This window comes from Cyprinus carpio, chromosome B24 (genome assembly GCF_018340385.1).
Source record: "Cyprinus carpio isolate SPL01 chromosome B24, ASM1834038v1, whole genome shotgun sequence".
In the NCBI taxonomy this organism is placed as follows: domain Eukaryota; kingdom Metazoa; phylum Chordata; class Actinopteri; order Cypriniformes; family Cyprinidae; genus Cyprinus; species Cyprinus carpio.
The window spans coordinates 10,443,992-10,468,632 of NC_056620.1; the positions used below are offsets into that span (position 1 = coordinate 10,443,992).

General features: G+C 36.8%; 1 protein-coding gene across 6 annotated transcripts in view; it reads left to right on the top strand.

The window, feature by feature from the left end:
- eya1 (EYA transcriptional coactivator and phosphatase 1) overlaps positions 1 to 23,234 on the top strand; it is a 77,548-nt gene extending 54,314 nt beyond the window's left edge. For all 6 annotated transcript variants that reach the window (XM_042751660.1, XM_042751661.1, XM_042751664.1 and 3 more), the window contains 8 exons: positions 744 to 827; positions 6,747 to 6,836; positions 17,564 to 17,622; positions 17,717 to 17,877; positions 18,061 to 18,175; positions 18,419 to 18,540; positions 19,172 to 19,272; positions 21,260 to 23,234. In XM_042751660.1, the coding sequence (XP_042607594.1) occupies positions 744 to 827; positions 6,747 to 6,836; positions 17,564 to 17,622; positions 17,717 to 17,877; positions 18,061 to 18,175; positions 18,419 to 18,540; positions 19,172 to 19,272; positions 21,260 to 21,340 (813 nt within the window). In that variant the 3' untranslated portion in view covers positions 21,341 to 23,234. The remainder of the gene's footprint in view (positions 1 to 743; positions 828 to 6,746; positions 6,837 to 17,563; positions 17,623 to 17,716; positions 17,878 to 18,060; positions 18,176 to 18,418; positions 18,541 to 19,171; positions 19,273 to 21,259) is intronic.
- Positions 23,235 to 24,641: the final 1,407 nt, after the last annotated feature.

The window sequence follows — 24,641 nt, forward strand, 5'->3', positions numbered from 1 at the left end:
AAATGTGTTACTTATGTGAAAATTGTTTTTACAACAAGAAGTGTATTTTAGTGCTGTCAAATGATTTATTGTGATTAATCGCAATTAATCGCATCCAAAATAAAAGTTTTTGTTTACATAGTATGTGTATGTACTGAGTATATTTATTATGTATATATAAATACACACACATGCATGTATATATTTAAGAAAAAATGTGTTACTTTTATATATGAAATATTTATATGTAGTATAAATTATATGAATATAAATATATACATGTAAATATTTTCAAAATATATGCTGTATGTGTATGTATTTATATATACATGATAAATATACACAGTACACATACAAATATTACATTCAAAAAAATTTTTTTGTATGTGATTAATCGCGATTAATCGTTTGACAGCATGAGTATATTTAGAAGTATATTATTTCTATCTCAATCATATTTGAGATGTACAGGTCATGGTCTTTTTATTAACATGACCTGAATCTCTGGAAGGTTTTGGCCCCATTAGCAAGTTGACATCATTGCATGTTAACAAATCTAGTTAATTAGTTTGTTGGTATTGATTGTGTTAATGCATCGGGGGCAGGAGATGGATTGTCCAGTGGTGGTTGCGGGGTGCTATGGTGACCATCAGTGCTGAATATCTACTGATCCCAGGCCGCATGAATCTATGCACCCTTCTTATTGACAATCAGATCATCTTGCATGCTGAGTGAGCCATTGATTTTGCTCTTTCTTTTCTCAGCGGGTGTTCATTTGGGACTTGGATGAAACAATCATCGTTTTCCATTCCTTGCTCACGGGATCTTACGCCAACAGATTCGGAAGGGTAAGTGATGTATTTTAAATGGAAACACAGGCAAATATTGCGGCAAAGTTTAGAAAAATACACAGAAAGAGGGTCTGTTTGGGTACACCGTCCAGCTTCGAGGAACTCAGAGTTCAGTGTAATTGTTTCTTTTTTTAATAAGATCGTCGAGGCCTCGCAGGCATTCAGCTCGGCCTGCAGCTGTCCGAGTTATGTGGCTCGAACAGGCATGGATTACAAACCAGTTGCACCGAGAGTGTCCATTGACACTTCTTAAAGGTTTTTTGTCCTTCAGAAATGGTTCATTGTTAAGCTTAATTAAATGGTTGCATTAACTGACCTTTGAGTGGAGTTCATGTATTATAGCAAAGTTGAGTTATATATATATTTATTTGATCATACACAATATTGATACAATTTAAGATATATTTTATTTTAATGCATTTTTAAATAATTAGATTAGAATTTTCAGCATCATTACTGAAATTGATTGTAATATGTTGATTTGCAACTCAAAAAACCTTAAGTATTTTGTTGAAAACAGTTGTGCTGCTTAATATTTTGTGGAAACCATTATACATGTTTTTTTTTTTTTTTAAGAGTTATTAGATCAATAGAAAGTTTGATAGAACTGGATTTATTTGAAATAGAAATCTGTTGTAACATTATTAATGTCTTATGGTCACTTTTTTTGCTGAATAAAAGTATTAATTTCTTACTGTCCCCAAACGTTTGGGTAGTGTAGATAAAATTATTTTATTATACAAAATGAGTATTCAAATATATTTGTAAATTATATTTTTGTGTTAGAATGGATAACATTTTTGCTTTTATTTATAAAATAATTTAATTTTAAAATTTAAATTTAGCAGGTTCAAAAGGGTTATGAACATGCAATAAGAACTAGTTTACTTCTGCAGTTGTTGTATTTGTTATTTTATATAAACCGTCATAAGCTATATTTGAACTTTCAAAACAAACAATTTGGGAAATACGTTGATCTGCAATTCTCAGGCTTGTCAATGATGTCATGGCTTTATTTAACTCGCTCAGCCGTTGGTTCAATTCACCAAATTATAAATTCACAAAAAAGCCCTAAATCGGAGTTCAACATGCATGTTTTTAAACCCTCTTTGTGTCTGAAAAATGTAGAAAGCCGCTTCCTTGGCATTTTTTGGCTGAGTTTCTTGAAGGGTTTTTTCTTTGTGGTGAGTGTAGATGACAGCAGCGCTCGGATGTCAGTGGAACGGGGCCCGGCGGCTGGTTTGTTCTCTTTGTTCCTCAGTCAGGGTGTTTGATGGGGGTGGTGTTTTGTTTTAAGGGTGAGGGAGCCCTGGCCCTCGACCCTGCACTGTTTATTTATTTTATCTCGGCTGAGCATGCTGGGTAAAGAAGCGAAACTCTGAGAGTGCCTCAGCCGTACGCACTCTCTCTCTCACACACACACACACACACACACACACACACAGACACACTTAAACTGAGCCGTCGGTGCAGCCACGTCTGATTTTAAGGTTCTAACCAATCTTAAATGTGTGTGTTTCCTTATAGGTTCAAACAGAACCCAATCTGAAGTTGTTCAGTTGTTACTATGGAAAAGTCACGTTTCACACTTAATTTCTGTCTACTGGGTTTTGATTGGTCAGAGGAACATACTTAAAGTATTTAATGGGAGAATTAGATGGATTAGAAATTATTTAAAGATATTAATTTCAAATTCTCTGTAATTACTTTTAAGCATACTGTACATAATTGGAGACACTGAAAGTCTCAACACAAAATGATGGTTTATTATTTCAGTTTCTCCTACACTAATGTTCGAATGTTTGGGGTCAGTAAGATTTTATTTATTTATTAATTAATTTATTTTTTTTTACTACTTTTATTCAGCATATATACAATAAATTGATAAAAATTGACAGTGAAGATATTTATAATGTTACAAAATATTTTAAATAAATGCTGTTCTTTTGAACTTTCTTCGAAGAAACATGAAAAAACTGTTTAATAGGGCCTAATAAAACTAAATTTAAAAGTATTACGGTTTCAGCAAATTAGAATGAAAGAATTCTGAGAAGAGAGAAAAAAAGTATAATGCTTTCCACAAAAATATTAGGCTGCACAACTGTTTTCAACACTGAAAATAATTGAGCACCAATTCAGCATATTAGAAAAAATTATAAAAATAAAAATAAATAAATAAATAAAGAAGTATCACCGTTTCAGCATATTAAAATGAAAGAATATTGAGGAAAAAAAATGTCATGGTTTCCACAAAAATATTAAGCTGCACAACTGTTTTCAACACTGAAAATAATAAGAAATGTTTCTTAAGCGCTAAATCATTCTTTGTCCTCCTCTCTGCTGTTGAAATCTGATTATAGGTTGCCCTTCCACCAGAAATATGCTTATCCCATCTACCCTGAAACATCGCAAACCGCATATAATGCTCTCTTAAATCATATCAGCACACTCATCTCAAACCCTTACATTAAAAACCAAGGTGCTTCACGTTTCTCCGATACGAGGAGTAGATGACATAAACAGTAAGAAAACCCAGCAAAATGCATTTCTTCCAGCGAATCTGTTGAGGAAGAGCTCTATAAATAGAGCCGTGCTGGAGCGCTCACTGCTGTGGTTATCAGTTATCCTAATTGGCATCAGGGCAGCTCTCTCCCATAAAGCTGATGGTTCGGGCCAGCTGTGTGGCCGTCAGCCCTGGAGGGAAAGCTTGCAGGGTGTGGGGGTTTCGTGGGGGAGGACTTGGCGCCCTTCGGGTGGCGCTGATGTTTGGGGACAGGTGGCAGCAAGAGCAGAAGACCCTCTGGCACTCCGGCCTGCTTGTATTCTTAACTCTCCCGCTGAATGATTGTTTAGATTTAATTGGAGAGGATTCGTCGGGCCAGAGAAGTGCACTTTGCATACCTCTCGCCACCAAACCTGCTTTTATTAACTGTCAGATACATACGCAGGTGTTTATATTAAGTCCACTGACTGGCAGGCTCAGAATAGAAGAGAGGGAAGGGAGGATTGTCCAGACGTGTTGGAGAAGCACTTAACAAAGAAAGAACCTATTTTTGATTAGGCTATATATTTAAAAGCTTCTTTTATAATTAAAAGTAACAACTCAGTAGTGTATATAAACTGTGAAATTATTGATCACTTTTTTCATTAACCCTCATGTTTTTATTCTCAGTCTGAGAGACTCCACAACTCTTTTAATAGCTCAGAAAACATACTTAACATTGAAGTATCAGGTTGATGACTTCCTGCACTCGTGAGAACTGATTATAAACATAATTTTAACTTGCTAACATGCATCCAGCGACCTCCCTGAAATGTATTATTTTAGTTTTGGGAGACCTCAGATATAAACAAAGAATAATTGCAATGGATTTTTTCACATGCAAAATTTTTTTTAGAAGTGTATGGCTGCCAATTTCTGTTGTTTTAATTGAATTGATTTTTTTTTTTTTTTGAGGTCAACGAACCCAAACCTGGAGTTCCTGTTGTTAGTATAATATATAAAATTGACATTTCACACTTAAAAATTTTAAATGGCACATGATAATTACATAATTGGAGTCTCTGAGAGTCAATCTCAACAGAACATGTGGGCTCATATTTAAAAGTGTAAGGTCAGTAAGATTGTGTTGTTGTTGTTTTTTAGAAATTAATATATTCATTCAGCAACAATGTCTAAAATTGAGCAAAAGCCACAGTAAAGGCATTTATAATATTACAAAAAAATAAATTATTTTAAATACATGCTGTTCTTTTGAACTTTCCATTCATCAGATATAAAACAGTTGGCTTCCACAAAAATATTAAGCTGTTTTCAACACTGATAAGAATTTTTTCTTGTACACCAAATCAGCATTTTAGAACGATTTCTGAAGGATCATGTGACACTGAAGAGTTGAGTAATGGCTGATAAAAATTCAGCTTTTCCATAACAAGAATACATGACATTTTAAAACATATTTAAATAGAAAACAGTTATTTAAAATTTCACAATATTACTTTTTTACTGTCTTTTCAGCTTTGATGAGCAAAAGAGATTGTACTGTGTATGAACAGAAAAAAAAATGTCTGTGTACCATCATAAATATACTAATTTGTAGATTATACTCAGTTTGAACATCAACTTAATAACCTCATCAGTTTCTTTGCTGGTGTTCTGTTCTTCTTGTGTGGTTTCCGCAGTTTTCATTGCTGAGTGTGACATGTAATCAGTAAAAAGCTCAGGCGTTTCTTCAGGTGGCTTTAAGCTCTAATCCCTGCAGCAGAGCTCTCTGACTCAGCACGGCTGTACAGACACTGGAATAAATCCCCTCCTTTGCTTTCCTCTCTCATTCGCACACTTGCTTGATCCTCTTAATGAACAACGAGAGAGCAGCCACTGATTAGAAAATAAGCCTGTGTGGAATGAAGATTACAAAAGATGATTTTAAATTGAATACTAGTCTAAATATCCATTTAATAAACCCTGCTGCCTTGTTTTTAAGCTTGTACTACAGTATTTCTTTGTTTCAACACTGCGCACTGTCACTTTAAATGCACTGACTCCTAAATATGTGTAGTTCAGTTGAGATGAGAAAATTAACCACATATATGTGCAAAGACAAGTCTGTAGTCACGAAAAGGTGTAATTTTGTAATGAGTGCGGATAGGTATTAAAGAGAAAAACACTCTGCAAATGATTCATTAACAATTTAGAGAGCAGTCGCTCCCATCTTTGTGTCAGCTCAAACACAGCACGAGATCGCCATTACTGCCAGTATTGCATTACGGTGGAAACTGAATACATTGAATACATTTTAAAGAAGAGTCCATTATATTTTAAGTGAGTAATCCATTTTGATTACTGCCAGTGCACAGGTTTAAACATCACTTGCTAAAGCTGTTTTGTGTAGGAAAATGTGCATCTTCCTGTTTCTAGAAGTTTCTATTAAATTCCCAACTTCAGCCTTTCACAAATTGTTGGAAAATGCTTTATCTGATGTGAGAAGATTGTTTGGGGGAAATGGGGGGTGAAATGCATCAGTAGTAATGTGTAGAAAGATGATCTTGGCTCTGAGGTATGTGGACAGTGATATATTTATGATGACACCTTTACCTCAAGCTCATTTCAACTCATAAGGCATCTAAGATTGGGTTTTACTGCCTTCAGAGTGTAAAATTAAGTCCTGCTTCTTTTTTCTATCTATCTATCTATCTATCTATCTATCTATCTATCTATCTATCTATCTATCTATCTATCTATCTATCTATCTATCTATCTATCTATCTATCTATCTATCTATCTATCTATCTATCTATCTATCTATCTATCTATGTATATATTATCCAAAGTAATTATGGGAAAATGTGAAATATATAATATAGAAAATCTATGAAAGTTTCAGCCATTTATATATTCAAATTTTATGTTTCTAATAAATGTATTATTTTATTATATTATATTATACAATTATATGAATTATTAAATTTCATATAATATGAAACATTTTATAAAATATTATTAAATATAAAATAATGAAATAAAACTTGTATAAAGTAAATATGAAAAAAAAAACTATGTGCATATGGCGTAAACCAAACATAAATATATTTTTATATCTATATATAATGAATACATTTCATTTTCATTATGTATATAATGTGTGTGTGTGTGTGTATGTGTGTGTGTGTGTATATATATATATATATATATATATATATATATATATATATATATATATATGAGATGCGTAGTATTATGTTCAAAATATCTTTTCCAAAGTAAATATGGAAAAACTTGTTAACCACAGCTAAATATACTGTTATATTATTAATGATTCTGAACTTCTGATATTAGGCCTGCCTAAACAGTATATTCTTTATTTTTATGTAGAAATGATAATATGTTGTTGTTTTTCCTTGCCATGTGTTTTTCAGGATCCACCAACGTCAGTGTCATTGGGACTAAGAATGGAAGAGATGATCTTCAACTTGGCCGACACACATTTCTTCTTCAACGACTTGGAGGTAAGTCAGAACTTTCTGAGACTTTGGGGGATTCACGTTTTTCGCGGTCACCGTACCTTTCTTCACCCCCTGTAAAGCTTATTGCAAGTCCTCTAATATGGTGATTACTTCTACAGCTTGCTTTCTTCGCGGCCATATTTAAAACCCAGCCCCAAGATGTGGATAAGTCACAACAGAGTGTATACATTACATTACGAGCACAAGAGCAGTCCATTAAAGTTTAAGCCATAGCATCAACAACCATTTAATAGCAGGGTGCCTATTTCTCACTAACGTCCCTCAGTGGTGAAGTATTACCTCGGAGCCCATGGGACACTATGAATTTTACATGCGCTGTCAGTCTCCCCGTCCTGCGCCCACCACCGGCCCCCTCCCTCCCTTCCCTGCCACCCAGGCCAATTTGTCAGCTTCTAATATTTCTGTACGTGCTCTGACTGTCTGCATGTCATGCTGTGTGATCTGTGTCTCTGTCCGCTCCGGCCGCAGACTCTCAGTCACGGTCTGAAAGCGGCTGCTCTGCCCGCTCTGCCTGATTCATGTCAGATCAGTGTAAAATCTGCCCCCGGGGGCAGTTACTGAGAGGGTATCTAGGTGTCTGTCTGCCTGGTGAGGGGTGAAAATGAGACCGGTAGGGTCACTTCTGCTCGTGATTGGCAGCGCTCCACGCGTTCATAGCAGTGAAGTTCAGTTTGTCCAGATCTGGTGTTGCTCAAGCTAGCACTTCATTTAGTGATTTGAACAGATCGGCGATATAGCTTGTTAAAATAGCTTCAGGTCTGAAAATACAGACTGTGAAATAATTCAACAAATCCACAACCCCTTAAAAGCTTTGTGTTAGACTAAAATTGAAGATGTTATTTACTGGTAATCTATTAAATTAATCAGTTGATACTGTTCAGACAAAACTGTTCTGAATGATTCGTTCACTAAAAGAATAGATGTGGTTCTGTGTCATTTTTTATATGCAAATTTTTAAGACAAAATTATCAACATGATCTAAACTTTGCTAAAAAACCTGTTGTCTGATTGGCAGTCTATTTATTTATTTATTTATTTTTATTTTTTACTTTTTTTTAGCAAGTAGAAGGCCTTTTAATATAATTCCGATATTATATATTGTTTAGATAATGTATCTTTGCTGTGAATTTTTTTCCACATTTTTATAAAGTAAATATAACCATAACTATTATACAGTGAGAAATATTTCAAGCTGCTGGACTGAAGCAACTTAAGTTTACTTGATTATCCATACATCTTTTTTTTTTTTTTTTTGAAAAATCAACAGTTTAATCAACCGTTTATTTGTTCATTAATTCAGTAATCACTGTATTAAATATAATTTTTTGATTTGCCTACCCACAGTTAAAACTAGAGAACTTTGAACATAAAACTAAGCATCTAAAAAGCATCTTACAAAGACATATTATTGGAGATATAGAGTAACAGCTGATATTTTTATTCATTTAATACAAGTAGTCTGGTTTTAAAAGTCAAAATTAATTTACATTACAAGCTATCATAATTTCACACTTTCTTACTTTTTGGCCACATAAATATCAGCAGCTGCACCAAATTGTATATTTTTGCTCAGTTTGGGCCTCTGAGTAAAATGTAGGTGTTTTATTTATTTATTTATTTATTTATTTATTTTTCTTCTTCTTCTTTGTGTATGAGCTCCATATTCTTACTATGTAACATACAGTATAAGCGATAAAAGCCTGATTTATCAAATATGACACAAAACACACAAACTTGTCTCTTTGCCTAAGTGTTAATTTAACAACTATGGGGAAAAAAGCTTTATATATATATAATATATATATATATATATATATATATATATATATATATATATATATATATCAGGCTTTACAGGGTTAAACTCATTGATTACAGTTGCAGTGGAAGATTATCAGTGAATAAATATACATAAAATTCAATCCCGCACAAAGCAATCATTTGACTCACATGCAAAACTTTGATGATTCTTTGCCTCCTTTTTAAAATCTTCAGTCCAAATTCATTTTAACTGTATGAAAAAGAGCAGCTTGAACATTCTTCAGAATATCTTCTTTTGTGTTCCACTGAAGAATTAAAGTCGAACAGGTTTGAAAAGGACACGAGGGTGAATAAACGATAAAAGAATTTTCATTGTTGACTAAACCATGCATTTAAGTAGCAGACTTTGTGGACCAGGTCTAACCAAGCCCACTGAACCCACCCGAGCCCAGACACCGCTGGCGAGCTGCTATCCCTCATCTCCAAAACCCGACACCACCGACCCATTGATTTTCCTCTGTGTCCTGCTCGTGGCTGACCCCGCAGAGGAGGAAATGTTTTGTTTGATACTTAAGTGTGAGGAGAACTGTTGCGAACCTGCCAAGTCTCATTAGTCAACAGCCTTGCTCCGCTTTTCCTGCCACGAGAACCAGGGAGAAAGAAAATGTTTGTGCTGCCCGAGACATTCGAGTGACGGGGAGATTCCAATCGCACTCATCTTGATCAAAGTTAATTGGCAGCAATTGGCTGTTAAATATTTCCGTATGTTTGGCTACACTAAATTGTGCCCGCTGCACTCTGTATAATGGATATGCCCTTCTGTCATTTAAAACAATATGACAGTTTTGTGACAAAGCTTAAATGTGGCTTTTCAAAACATCTGTCCTGTATTTTGATTTCGTTTCATGTGTTTAAACCACTCGCGTATGATTCAGCTGTCGAGGCATCTTGTAAAAAGATTGGATTTTGCAATGCACAGTTTTTCCTTTCTACTACATCTCAGCAACAAAAATATCACATCTCTTTTACACACTAAAAATAAAAACACATCTCTCAAAAAAAAAATACAACATCAAAAAAAAGCAGAAAACTTACTTTAAACCATAGCAGAATGTTTTCTTTGAACTAAAGGGGGTGTTTAGAAGGACAGACCAAAACTGTGGAGAACTTCAAGCTGTCAATAATACCACAGCAGATATGTATTTGAGACCTTGAAGAAATGCACATGCTCAGTCGAATATAGTCAAAGCCATAAAGGGATTTCCCTCTGGCTTTGCACATACAAATGCCTAATGGTGATTGGTGATTGTCAACTGTGTAACTTACACAAATGTGCAAAGGACAGCCGGCGCAGTCCAGAAATACACCATCAGCCTCTCAGCATTCGCTTTGTGCCAAACTCTTACAACGCTCATTTTGGGGAATAAAACAAGACTATTTAGGGTATAAATCCACATGGATACATTTTCTAGTGGTCACATCCTGTCTGATTAAAACGTCAGGGTGTGTTGGTGATTTGTGGGGTCATGTTGCATTGTGTTGTGTTACATTATTCTGTGTAGTTGATGGGTTGTGTTATTGGTTTGCCGTTCCGCCTGCTTTCTTGCACCTGTGTGTGATTGGAGTTTGGTTATATTCTGATAATTACACGATTGTGCATATAGAGGAGTGTAATAAAAAGTTGTATCGGTCATAAGGGATGTACTTCACATACACACAAACACACAAACACACACACACACACACACACACACTACTGTGACCTAGCAGACGCATAAAGATGCAGAGGTCTTTGTCTTGTTTTTTTGGCTCACTTAATTATTGATATTGTACAGTGACAGAATATATTTCATGCTTGGCAGCAATATGATATTGTATTGATTGCAGTATATTGATTCAAATTTCTTCATGAGAGAGGTAGATTTTAGTGGTTATTTTCAGGAACCGCAAGTTTGACACTAAAATAGTGTGTGCAGAATGTCCGGTGACATTTTTATGAATAATTTTATTGAATGGTTAATTAAAAAGCGTGCTGCTGAAAAAATATTTTTGTATGTTTAAAATGTAATTATCTTAAAAATTGCTGTGCCCTTTTTAATTTTTGCATTTATAAATCCACTATATACTATATTTTGACATATTTATGTACGCCTAGCATTAAGTATGCTAGCATTCAAAGTTTAGGGTCAGTAACTATTTATGTTTTTGAGTAATATGCTCACCAAGGATGCGTTTACTTGAACAAAAATACAGTAAAAATAGTAATATTGTGAAATATTATTAAAATGTAAAATAACTTTTCTTTTTTAAAGTGTTTTTTTTTCTGTGATGCAAAGCTGAATTTTCAGCATCATTACTCCAGTCTTCAGTGTCACATGATCCTTCATAAATCATTCTAATATGCTGAATTGATGCTCATTTTTTTAATTATTATCAATGTTAAAAACAGTTGTCCTGCTAAAATTATCGAAGAAACCATTATACTTTTTTCCAGGATTTTTTGATGGAAAAAAATATATATATTCAAAAGATCGGCATTTATTTGAAATAGAAATATTTTGTAACATTATAAATGTATTTACTTCCACTTTTGATCATATTAATGCGCCCTTGATAAATAACAATAATATGTTTTTGTTTTTTGTTTTTCAAAAAAGAAATCATAATGGTCCAAACATTTGCAAAGTAGTGTTAATGCATAAAGTATTTTTAGTTAATTTAAATATTTAAATTTTTCTTTGGAAACTTAATATTGACAATTGAATTTAAAACTAAAATAAACCCATTAAAAATCCTTTAATTCGTTTAAATATTTAATTGTTTTTTATGAGAAATCAAGGCACTAGAAATAGCATTTTTACAGGAGAAATCACACATTTAATGTGAGTATAGATAAATGCACACAGGTTTAGTTGGCATGCTTCTCTTTGGTTATACCACAACTGGTTATACCATAATTCTTGTATGCAATTACCCCAGTTAGTGTGATATGCAGCGTGCAATACCTGAGTTTGAGGATGTGTTGGGGATGAAAGCATTCTTGTGTGTTGAGTGAGAGGTGGAGTGCGGGTTGGTGTGTGGGAATGTGCGTCTCTGGAGGCCCGGCCGTGCTCCCTCTCAGCGGGGAAGGGCCACGGCTCGCCGGGAGAGAAAACAACACAGAGCCGTCTGCGGGACAGAGTTCTCCTCCCTGGCTCTGCTGAGGTGGGAACGGTTTCAATTATCCCCGGCCGTACCTCTGCAGAGGCATACTATACCTGAGGCCAACCCTGTGACATTGCAAACGGGACGTTTTTAGCACCTCCAGGATGAAGGGCCTTCACTTATCAGTTTACAACTGGGATTGAGTTGTGACTTTTTTTAGAATTGCATTTTTTGTGACTTTAAAGCATTGATCAACACAGTGTTTTAGTCTAATATCTTTCCAGTGCAATTCACCTATCTTAGTTTGCAGTTTTCCTCTCGGTTATTTAGGTAGATAGCTTTGTTATTTAATATACAGTATTTCTGGCCAATACCACAACCAAATGTTCCATCAAAATTCCTCAAGCTCCTTGGACCAAACCAAAATAGAGGAGTGACTCTTTTGAAAGTGAAATAAGTCATTATCATAACTTCCCCTGCGCGTGTTGTGTGTTTAGGAACGTGATTGACTCTGAGGATTTAATGTGTTTTTACGTCTAGACACAGGTAGTGTCTTTTGGCTGTCAGGGCTTCAGAGGTCCCCAGGCAGGAGCCCTGATGTGTTTTGGAATGACTAAAAAGAGAACGGAGAGCTTTTAAAGTCTTCTCTCAGCATCGGCCCCTCTCTTACCCAGCAGCCCACAGTAATGGGGCCTAAAAGCAATAAGGGTTGTACGTTTCTGGAAAATGTAGTGTTACAAACAATGTGATGATAAATGATGGTTTGCTCATCCATATGCAGTTTTTTGGATTGAAGCAACGTTGTGTTTTAAATAAAGATCCTCAATTTAGACAATATGTGAAAAATGTATCACGTGATTTGCTGATATAATCATCCAACCATTAATAAGAACAGGTGTTTGCTTTTCTTCCAATTTGGATGGACTTTTGTTTTAACTGGCATCACACCTATAAGGTAGAAATGCAGTGGAACATTTGGCCCTTGGATGTGTGTGTTGAGACCCTGTTTGACCAAATTCGAACCATATTTTCCGTTATCTTCTCTGCATCATACTCACTTTACTTAAGTTTCATGAAATATACTTAATAATGACATTCTTCTTAACTGCTTTTCTTATTCTTTTTTAAGTAGAGTTAAGAATATTCTGTAACGTAAGTATCGTAACATATCATATCGTAACGTAAGAAATTTCTTTCTTAAGAAGATATCCATGAATCCGGCCTCTGCTCTTTTCCATCTTCATATGCCAGAGTGCGAAAAGCCTCGGTTTTAGGAAGGTCGCGCTTCCTAATGTTTTACTAGGCTGTTTGAATTCCATGACTGTTCAAGCACAAACTGTGGATTGGAATGAAGTGGGTCTGAAGAACTCTCTTTGTTCTCCATATCCTGTGTCCGACCCACAGGTAAGCTGCACCCTCCCTCTTTCCCCTCTACCTCTCTCACCCTTCACGTGGGCCAACTGTGGTGGGAAAGTGATGGGGGGGCAAACACTGGGGTCATGAACCCCTCTCACAGACGGGGGGATGACAGACCTGCCAATGGAGTGGAAGCATTGAGAACCTGCGAACCATGGATTGGGCTTTTTCACATGGATTTAGCTTGTAGGCTTGGATGTTGTGATGATGGCTGTAATCAGTCACACTGTGCCTTTGTTACCTGGGACGCTCACCTGTGTGGGGAGCCGGTTCCTTCTCCAGACTAAGCTTTAGCAGAGTTTAGGGTCTGGCCCAAAGGCACAGCCAGGGATAAAAGCTCCTGAGCTGAGAGAGAACTAGAGGGGGGAAAAAGAGAAACGGTGGTAGCCAGGGAGAGTAATGCAATACGGATGTTTCCAGCTCAGGACGAGAGGGAAAGTGAGGTTTGTAGTTTTAAATAATCATTTTCTTTTTTGACATTCTGCAGCAGTCGCTTCTGTGCAGTCGGCAGCAAAGCCCTTCCTCTGGCCAACAGGAAGAATCAGCCAGTCCGGCCTGATTGCTTAATGACAGATGCCAGCCGAACAAAGGAGGCTCTGATAGTTCGCATAAATGAAAAGGTTTTTCTAGGCTTGGATAGTCAGAGGAGGAACTGAAAGGAAAATGAGAGCGAGTGAATGGAAATAGAGAGGAGCTGATTTCAAGGTGTTTATTTTGTAGTTTGTTAGGCTTCTCTTGCAGTTTCCCGCAGTTTTTCCCACACATTTATTTCTTTTAGCAGGACCTTCGGATAGTTTAACGAATGAGAAGGGATCAAAAAAATTGATGAATTAAACAGAGACAACGTGTTTGTGTAAGACGTAATTATGTACGGATTGCAGAGGAGGATCTTTACACAGCCTACAGTAGGAACATCTGGTGTTAGTTAGCAGCGATTGTAGGTTTGTAAGAACCACTACTTGGTGAACAAGGAGAAGTACAATAAAAGAAAAGACAACCTCATTGCCATCTCAGTTTTTCTTATATATTAATTTATTCAGAAGCACATAGCAAATATATAAATATATAATTAAAAATGTAAATAAAAATATGCTTTTTATTTCTTGGTGCATAATATCATGGTTGTATCCCAATGTACAAATCCTAAAAAAAAAAAAAAAAAAGGAATAAGATTGTTGCATAATCTTTTTTATTGTTTTTGTTTTTGTCTTTGGGGGAAAACGGTCATTGCTTATTAATATTTGAAAAAGAAATTACTATGAAAAAACTAAAATCATTAAAACAATGAGATTATTGCATGTTATTTTTTTTAAGGATATATATATATATATATATATATATATATATATATATATATATATATATATATATATATATGTATGTATATATGTGTGTGTGTAAATATAAATATAATATATTCAAAATCATATTTAAAAAAACCTGTTTTAAACTACATTGAAATCTTTTTATCATTGACTCCATTATCTCAATTGATTTTTTACCACCAGCTCAGTCATGCTATAGTTTATACAATATTTATATTACCTCACCCGTTCAACATAACACCTTCTTGAAGATACCTTCAGCCACCCTTGAAGATCAACCACATGCTGTATTTAACCACTTAAAGCTGGCCCATCCTCGGTCATTAGGCTTAACGGTGTTTACGAGTGCTTAAGAAGCTGCCCTAATGAGTCTCATGAGTTACTGTAAGACATTAGGACCTGGCGGCTCCATTAGGGTCCGGGTGCAGCTACCAGAGAGGCAGTCAAGTGGTTTATGTGGGCTCCAGCTGTGTGCAGTAATTGCTAGAGGTTGTGCATTCTTTCTCTGCCCTCACTTTCATCCCGGAGGTCTGGAAGCCCACAACACGACTGTTAATTGTGTGTCGTAATAACCAGCGAATTAAAAGGCAATGTAAACATGCGGTGATTCCGTCAAATGGAGATGGTAACGTGTTAAGAGACCTAGGCAGCTGCACGCACTCAACCGGGGGTGGTACTTCTGGAATGTGTTTTAGCTTGACAGAGTTTAGAGATTTTTTTCTAAATCATACTTCAGTTGGAAATATTTCAATATATTTTATTTATCTGAAATGACGCATTTGTCATCATAACCGTTAATACTCAAGATTAAACGCTGCGACGGAGGCCTCCCCTTTCTGTAATGATTTTGGCCTTTCCAAAGGTCCTCTCTGGAAAACAAATTGGTACTTCAGAAGTATTACAGATCCATCGCTGACTATCTAGAAACAGATTACACAAATAGCTTGAGGTGTTCCTGAGCCGCGGCTGCAATTGGCAGTCCATCTTTTGGCCCCGCAACACTCTGAGTTCTCCATGTGAGGTCACCCCGGCTCCCCCTCACAAACGCCCCTGCCTCCAGCCCCCCTCCCCCTTATCTGAGCCCTGGAGAGGAGGAGCAGGGCACCGGGTCAAAGTCTTTTCCTCTTTGGATCTCGAGGCTTGCTGGGAGAGGCTTGGCGAGAGAATGGCTGCATTAGAGCAGGGGTTGGGGGTCAAGATTTTAATTCTGTTAAAGAACAGCTGGTTTGAGTTTCTCTTCACGTCGCTCTCCCCTCCCTCTCCCCACAAATCCAGAGAGATGAAAAATTTGTTCAGAGGGGAACCAGTAAAATAAAAAAGGTTTACGGTCTAAAGCGCTTACCCCTACCCTGCTGTAGCATTAGACAGGAATGCAATAACGTCAGCATTTGGCCAGGTTCAGATCGAGTTAAAACAAGGAAGTCCTTTTTGTATTTTTGTGTCTTAGCAGCCTGTTGAAACTTAATTAAAAGGCTTAAAGTTCTGGAAAGGAAATTCGAAAGAATGGCTAAAAGGAAATACCCCCTTCTAAAATTCAACTACCAAGTAAATTGTTAGATTAAACTTGAAATATGAATGGAGATTTAACAGAAGTACTGGCAATGTTAACCCATTTTTCTTTTTACTTCATTGGATGGAGTTTAATCCATAATTATAAATTAAATATATATATATATATCTATATATATATATATATATATATATATATATATATATATATATATATATATTATATATATCTATATATATATATATATATATATATATATATATATTGTTTGTACATGTGTATATTTTGTATATTTATAATTAGAAATTATACTCCATATATTTTTTTAAACATTAAGCTTACACAGAGAGGTTTATTTTATTATAATTAATATGACTGTATTTAATTTTTTATAGATAGATAGATAGATAGATAGATAGATAGGTAGATAGGTAGATAGATAGATAGACTATTCATCAATTTATATAGTGAGGTTTAATTCATAGTTATAAATATTTAATTTTTAAATTGTATATATACTTCTCTCTCTCTCTATGTATATATATATACACACATATACATGTATAGTGTTTTGATTTTCTTGTTTATATTTAATATATATTTTATTTAATGTTTAATAATATATTTCATATATATTTAATTTTTGGTTTAAATAGCATTTTTAAGTTTATTTTTTAGATTATTTTTATTTTATTTTATTATTATTATTTTTTATCTGTTTCTTTATTTTCTTGCAGATGATTTTTGGAACACACAAGCCGCCAACCCTGTCTTTCCATGTGATTTTTGTTTGATTTGAATCAAATGCCCTGCTCACTAACATCTCAAGCTCTTGCAAGGGGAGGGGAGAGAGAATGACTATAAATGGAAAACTAATAACAGATTTTTCAGTCTGCTTTCTCCAAAAAGCTGGCCTCAGGCTGTGCTGGTGTGTGGCTCGGCAGCAATCAGAGGTCATAATTTCATTGGCGGTTAGCATCAGGTTCAATTTTTCTAGTACGTTACATTTACCAGAAAGTCTGGTTTGTGTTAGTGTGGACACTGGCTGAATCAGCTCTGAGCTGTAGAATCATTCAGCCTCTCCAAGAAGTGGAGACCCTGAAGGGGGCACAGACGCTCTCATTATCCCACAGCTATCTCTTTGTTCAGGCAGCGGACTCTGGACTAGCAGACCTAACACGGAGAAGCCGTTTCTACCTTTCCGGAGTCTACTGATACCGACTTTACGTACCAGCAGATGTGTATATCAAGAGATCCCCCTAGTGGTAGTGGACAAATGGGTCAGATCCCCGGTCCCCTGATGATGGTGTTTATTTTTATTAAGATTTAGCAGGTGGGGGGTTAGAGGCTGGAAGTGGTTGAGGGTTGATTTGAGCTTTCGGGAGAGAGCTCAGCCTTCAATTGGGAATTCCACAGTTGTTGACATTATTCACTTCATGGATTCAAGCTGCCAAATCGCAACCAATTTTGCACATGAAAACCATTAATCAAATTGGTATATTTTTATTCCAACCAGCTCACCATGGCTGCCCTTTGTTTTTGCTTGTTTCTAGGAGTGCGATCAGGTCCATATCGACGACGTGTCGTCAGACGACAACGGGCAGGATCTAAGGTAAAGCTAGCACCATACTAGCCCTTTCACAGTGCACTCTAACTGAAGTTGAGCTCAAAAGCCATTCTCTCTTTTTTCCCTCCTCTCTGTTTAGTACATATAATTTTAGCACAGACGGATTCCACGCTGCTGCCACTAGTGCCAACCTGTGTCTGGCCACTGGCGTACGAGGAGGTGTGGACTGGATGAGAAAGCTGGCCTTCCGCTACAGACGAGTAAAAGAAATTTACACCACCTATAAAAATAACGTCGGAGGTAATCCCCCAATAAACTGCTTTGCTAAAATTGCTGGGGAAGAGGGGTGGTGTGTCAACAAAAGCACTCATAAGTTTCTCAAATAATCCCTTATGCAGAAACCACTTGGTCTGGGTAAATTTCGAAATTTTGAAAAGTGTTCGCGGGACGATCCAACTCAAACAATGTTTCTGTTCATTTCAGGTCTGCTTGGCCCGGCCAAAAGGGAAGCCTGGTTGCAATTGCGAGCAGAAATTGAAGCCCTGACTGACTCCTGGTTAACACTGGCTCTGAAAGCACTAACATTAATCCACTCAAGGTAGGCCTTAGCACGAGCGAATTATATAGAGCCCATCTCTGATACACATAAATCACAGAGAGGCATGAATAACTGTTCGCTTTATGCCCCAATACCTCAAAGAACATTGTATTGTTTTGAAAAACAGCATTTTAAGTGACCATCCATTTATCATGGAGCGTTCTGGATGACAAATGGCGCTCCTGTTTAGCCTTGTCCTCCCTTGTGCGATTTAACTTGACGCAATTTGCCTTTCAATTACAGATCAAACTGTGTGAACATCTTAGTGACCACAACACAGCTCATACCTGCCCTCGCCAAGGTCCTCCTGTACGGACTGGGAGTAGTATTTCCAATTGAAAATATTTATAGCGCCACAAAAATAGGTAAGTGTGAGCTCAGTATTGACTACCTGTGTGTATGAATGGACTCTATTGGAGTGCGGCCGTAATTGCAGCAATATTACGTGTAAACAGCGCGAGACACATGGCGTGTGATTGGGTTAGACTGCAGAAGTGGCGGACACACGAGAGGGTTGATGTTCAGGAAGAGGTCTAATCAGGCTGGGATTATTTTCTTGGAGCTCAGCCTGAACTGGGCCTCTCCTTTTCAGGTCTACATATGAAACCACTTCGGCAAATTTATGTCATTCCACTTTGACATTTTTTTTCTTCTCCGCTTTTTTGAATGCAAAATAAACACCGACCTGTACTTTCATACTTTCGTTCGCGCAAAGCTCAGCGCCTCCCTTGCTGCGGCATTTGCATGTGAGGTTGATTTAGCTTGTTAAACTCCATTTGTCCCACGTTGTGGGAGGAATAAGGCACACTTAATGCTTTTCAGACTACTTTTATCTGAGCATCGATCTTATCGTATCTCCAAGCCAAGGCAAAGTGTTTATACTGTGTAATTTTGTGTAACTTATTGCGTATTTAAAGAGCCCCTCACCGGGGCTGGATCTTGGATGTGGCTTCCTTGCTTTCTGCAGCAACCTAAACCTGTTTCTTCTCTCCCCAGGAAAAGAGAGCTGCTTCGAGAGAGTAATCCAGAGGTTCGGGAGGAAAGTTGTTTATGTGGTGGTGGGGGACGGCATGGAGGAGGAGCAAGGTTCGAAGAAGGTATGAAGATGCCTAGAACTCTATAGCACTTTTCCTTTAAACCTTCAATTTCTTCAGTCCATTCCCTGAAAATGTTATTGGACCAGTGAGAGAATGATTCTCGTATTGTAATCAGTTCAATTCCCTTGACAGCTCGAATGTAAAAGGAGGCGAGATGACATAATTACACGTCCCTGCATGTGACTGTGCCATTTCAATGCATGTAATGCTAGACAATCCTCTCAGGCATGTTAGAGGGGCCGGTTCATAAATATAACATGCGTTTAAAATGCTTAAATCATTGTTAGATAAGTCGAGGATATTCAGAAGAACATTAGGAGTGTTGTTTTCCCGTCTCTTGTTGTTCAGACCAGAAGATTTATGTTACCTGCCGCCTGTGCATTCAGAACATCCGCCAAGTTTTCCAAAGCTGTAAGCCACAAAACCTGAAATTATTCATTGTGTAATTAATTATCAAAGCTGCTTATTGTTCAGGCAGGATCCGAACAGACGAAAACATGTTGTTGTGATTATTATATTGTGCCAAGTGATTCGTTCCATGTTGTCAGTTAATCATGCAAGGAATGTGAATGTAGGAAGTTTAAGCTTTACATGTCAGTCCCCATTTCCTCCAAAACAAAGTGTTTAGACGTAGCGCAGGGGATTTTAATAAGTCCTTGGCACTTGAGAAACCAGGCTTGGTATAAAATGCCACAGTTTTGTCAGATACAACTCTAGTGTCAAGGGTGACTTTGTATGAAACCACCAAAGCAAAGTTAAACCTTTGTATACTTTCGTTTTTTCCATCGTATCCCAGAAACAATTCCCCTCTAGTTAATAACTCGACCGAGGCAAAAGTAGATACCATCTCTGGCTTTTAAAGTTAAAAGCAAAGACAATTTACAAAACAAAAGAAAAGAGTCTTTTAAGGGTCAGTGCAAGCTTCTCTAAGCGGAACATATGCTTGAGAGAGGCTATACCTTTGATAAGACTCAGTAATGGTTTGTGTGTGGACGACTCTGGGCTGACAAGCTTCTTTCATTCTGGCAGAATCATATTTCCCTGTGGCCTCTCCCAGGAACAATGCCTCATTTGCAATGTTGTGTTGGATAAGTTTGTACAGAGGTGCTATATATATAAAGTGCATTTAATAGTTATTTCCCACCTTTATGTTTCCTGAGTAGTAAAACATTTTGCTTTGTTTTCTAATGGGGCCTTCGTTGTTTTATATATTTTAAATATTTTATTATATTTTTCCAACAATATTAAAATATATTCTTAAAATTACATTTATACAATTATTTAAATTAATCATTTTTTTTCCTTAAATCCCCTCACCGCTTATAAATATTTGAATAACATGTATCCGCAAAATCATTCTACAGAAAAAAACAAAAACAGAATAGACGTAAAGAGGACCCCTGAAGAACCTCATAAGTCCATAAGTTTTGTAAAATCCTTTCATGACCAAGTTCAGGTTATACAATATCATGTGAGCTGACTCCCCAAAAATGAAATCATGTGTTATAAATGAATAATTCATGTTATTTGTTACTGTTATAAATGCTTTTTACCTTGAAAAACATTTTCAAAAACCTTTTTGATATTATTAAAAAAAGATTAAGATTGAAAATGGTCTAAACATTTTTTTTTTCTTTTAAACCAACATGAACACAAAGAGTACATTTGTTTATGGTTTTTTAAAGTAGATATATGTCCTTTATTTTCATGTCATTGAGCTAACTGTCAAAATGTTTTATTATTATTTTCTTAAATGATATTTACTGAGTGATCTCATTGGTATGGTGCTGCTTCAGTGGTTGTAGTTTGTAAGTCCTTCCTCTTCTCAAGTCTCGTGTGATGTTACGGGCCATCGAGGCTGTTCAGACGGCACTCACAGGCGTGATTGTTTTTCTAAGTGAAGTGTTCATTGCAGGTTTTGTGTTTCTTTATTTTCTCTTTCACCCTCAAACTCTCTCTCTCTCTCTCTCTCTCCCTGTCTTTCCAGCACAACATGCCTTTCTGGAGGATCTCTAGTCACTCTGACCTCATGGCCCTGCATCATGCTCTGGACCTGGAGTACTTGTAGCACTGTGACGGCCCTGTCGCTCTGTCCCAGGCCGTGTGGGGGCCCTGCAGACCCATACCCTGCGTCGCCCGAGCGTCTGCGTTCCAACAGCACCAGACCAAAAACAAAACCATTCACATACATAACGTAGAGAGAGAGCGACACGCTCAGCGTGTTGACACATGGCCGCAATTCGTCTTAACCCTAAACCTTTTTCGAAGTGGAGGAGAGTGAATTTATGGCGCTGCAGCTGCTGGCCCTGGTTACTGTGAATTGGCTTTTTTTTTCTGAAGCCATCAAAATGTTTTACAGCCCTGTGTATGCAGGGGACTCGGCAAGGGTTCACACCTGTGACAAAAACTGAGCTACCGATGCCTTTGGAACTCAGCAGGACTCCGATCCCACTGCGACTTGGTGTAATGTTTATCTCTTTATGTCTCCACCGATGGTACAAAGACAGTGGGGCACAAGCCCTTCGTTTTCCTCATTTTGCCCTGGACGTCCTACACTTCTTATTTATAATCTTCAAGAGACTTTGTGGAGCGGCACCGGCCCTGAAAAAGAGACTTGTGCCTTTTTGCATTACAAAGTACTTTGATTCCACTACACCAAGAAGTTTATGGAGGAAAAAATGGATTTTCTAAATAATTTAAAGAAAAAAATTTTACGAAACATTATTTACATTGCAGAGACAATCGTGTACAGACATTTGTGTGTGTGAGTGTGTGTGTGTGTGTAAATTTGTAATCACTGGACTATTCCTTCCTATATTGATTAAGGTACATGCTGTGGAAAGCCGTTTCATGGAAGTACGTACGTAAAGGCATTGGCGCAATAGCTTGTGCAAAGCCTGAAAGTGTTGACGTGTTCAAGGTTTCATTCAATAAATAAATGTAGATAAGAATTGTTTTTTTTTTTTTGTGATAGTTGTTTTGTCATGACCAAAAGCATGGATGTCAAGTGTCAATAATTTCGTATTTTTTCTTCAGTGATGTTTTGTTTCCTCCTTTGTAGGCTTCTGCTCCTCAAAGGTGGTGAGAACTTGCAGAGTCCATGTAGAGACTTTCTCCACGATGAAATGTGACTCCTTCAGTCAGAATTTCAAAGTGAATAAAATCCCAATGGTAGCTCAAACTCTAAGGCAGAACATAAGCAGCATAATAAGAATAATAATCATCTGAATGTCAAGCTTCAAACTGAGTGTAAATGTCTGTATCCCCAGTACTATCTCCTGCTCAAGCTGGACATTGAACCTCAGCGTAAATAGGTTTTATTATCTTTTGTACCGGCGCTAAAGCAGAAAGTCTTGTACAGCAAGTGTAATTTTGTATGAAGTAGTCTTTTTATTTTGATTGTGTCCACTTGGAAATCGCTGTAGTTGGATTTTCATGATGCATATTGGTAGTTCTAAGGTAACTGTGGACTGGAAACTCTAGCTCTTAGACTTTAAGAAAGAAAGCCACTACTCACTCACACCTACACACACACTCACAATGGAGTTGAGAACATACATGTGCTATCGACTGTGAATTTCCCCAGCTAACTCGATCAGTTTTTAATTTTCCCTCCCGGCACATGATGATGTCCGGCTCCTGCAGGTGAGGTCGTCTTCTCTGGCTTAGTTTTTCTTACCACATTTACAATTTCACCCCTCTTATTGCATCGCCCGCCACCCCCCATACCGGGGAATCACATTTTGCTGCTAGATCACGGTAACAGTAGATGTTTTCTAAATTTAACACACTTCTTTTTTTTTTAAATAAATGATGCAATCATAATGCAAACTGGAAATAATTTACAATATGTGGGCCTCATTGTGAAACAGTTTGTTGTGTCTGCAAAAAGATGTGTACAGATGTTTTTGACATTTATTATTTGATTGTGTTTAAATTAATAAAAACTGATTTGTGAACTGCTACACATATTTTTCCCTTTTTGCAAGTGATTGAAATGGTGGCTCTGCAATTTTCTGCCACAGAGTTTGTATTTATTGACTGTTTGGTCTTGCGATCAAATGCCCCCAAAATTAAGTGTTTCGGAATGGCGGTTTTCTGCAATTGATGAATGTCCAGGGATCATTATATTAACATTGTATATATACACACACATAGAAGGATACTTTATAAAAGTCCCATTTTATGGGATGGGAATGTAGATTTTGTGTGGCCTCCTCTGTCATTTGGTGGTCTGCAATTCAGCATTTCCCCCTCCGACAGATTCTCAGACAACACGTCATGTATGGCACTTTTGTTTAAAACATCATAACTGATGTAATGCCATATAAACCTCCATGTCCCTCTCATCTCTGTGCAAAGCAACTGTTAAAACAATATGTGGGATTTCAAAGTGTGCATACAAAATCAGTGTGTTCAGTTCATTTTAAGGGACTTACTTCCACACAATGTGATCTGTAGACAATGTCTAAAATTCTCATTAATTGACAGAAAAATTTCCTTTTGTTATGATGAGTCTGATCATAGCTTTGATTTTCTGCTTCAGCCAGAATTTCTGGATTCAGATGAGGTGAATGAGCCGTAATCATGCTACATAGGCACCGCAGATTTGTCAGTCGGCCAGTTTGTGTTATTCTTGGGCATAGTTGAAGGTGAAACCCTCACCTAATTGTGATTTTTCTTTGTAGCACAGCCAAATGCTTCCAATAACAGCTCCTCTCCACAAATGTTTCCCTGTGTTTTTCGAAAAAACACGCACGCTCGGCCACTTGCAATTGGGAGTTGAGTTGGTTTATATAACACATGAAAAATATTTATGAGGCTGATTTTATGAGGTGGCCAAAATGAAGATGTAACGAGAGACTGGCAGAGGAATAGAGGCGCTCCCGCAAGTGCTCAGAAGAATCAAGCATTCATGGAATCTTATTTTACAGGGTTCTGTTCTTCAATATTGAAGTCAATTATGTTTTCAGATGGCATCTAAGCGATATGCCAGGGGACTTGAAGGCTGGCAGGAAGAGCAGATAGGGCTGTTATCCTTGGAATGCAAGTAAAAAAAAAAAATCTTTTCCCACTACTCAGCAACTGAAAGCCAAAATAATGTCAGAGGCTCATTTTACCACATTGAGACAGAATGGGTTTTGTTCCCTTTGATATACAGTACAATGGGGTCCAAAAGACCCCAAGAGACCACAATGAAAAAAATAAGATTTTATCCTCCACATAAACAATAGTAGCATTTTTAATGCAAAACACAAAAAAAGTTTCCTCACTAATTTACCCAGCTTCAGTTTTGTTGTTTTATTCACAGAGATTAGATTATTTTTAAGTTATGTATTGCATTCTGTGATTCAGTCACCCCTAAAAAG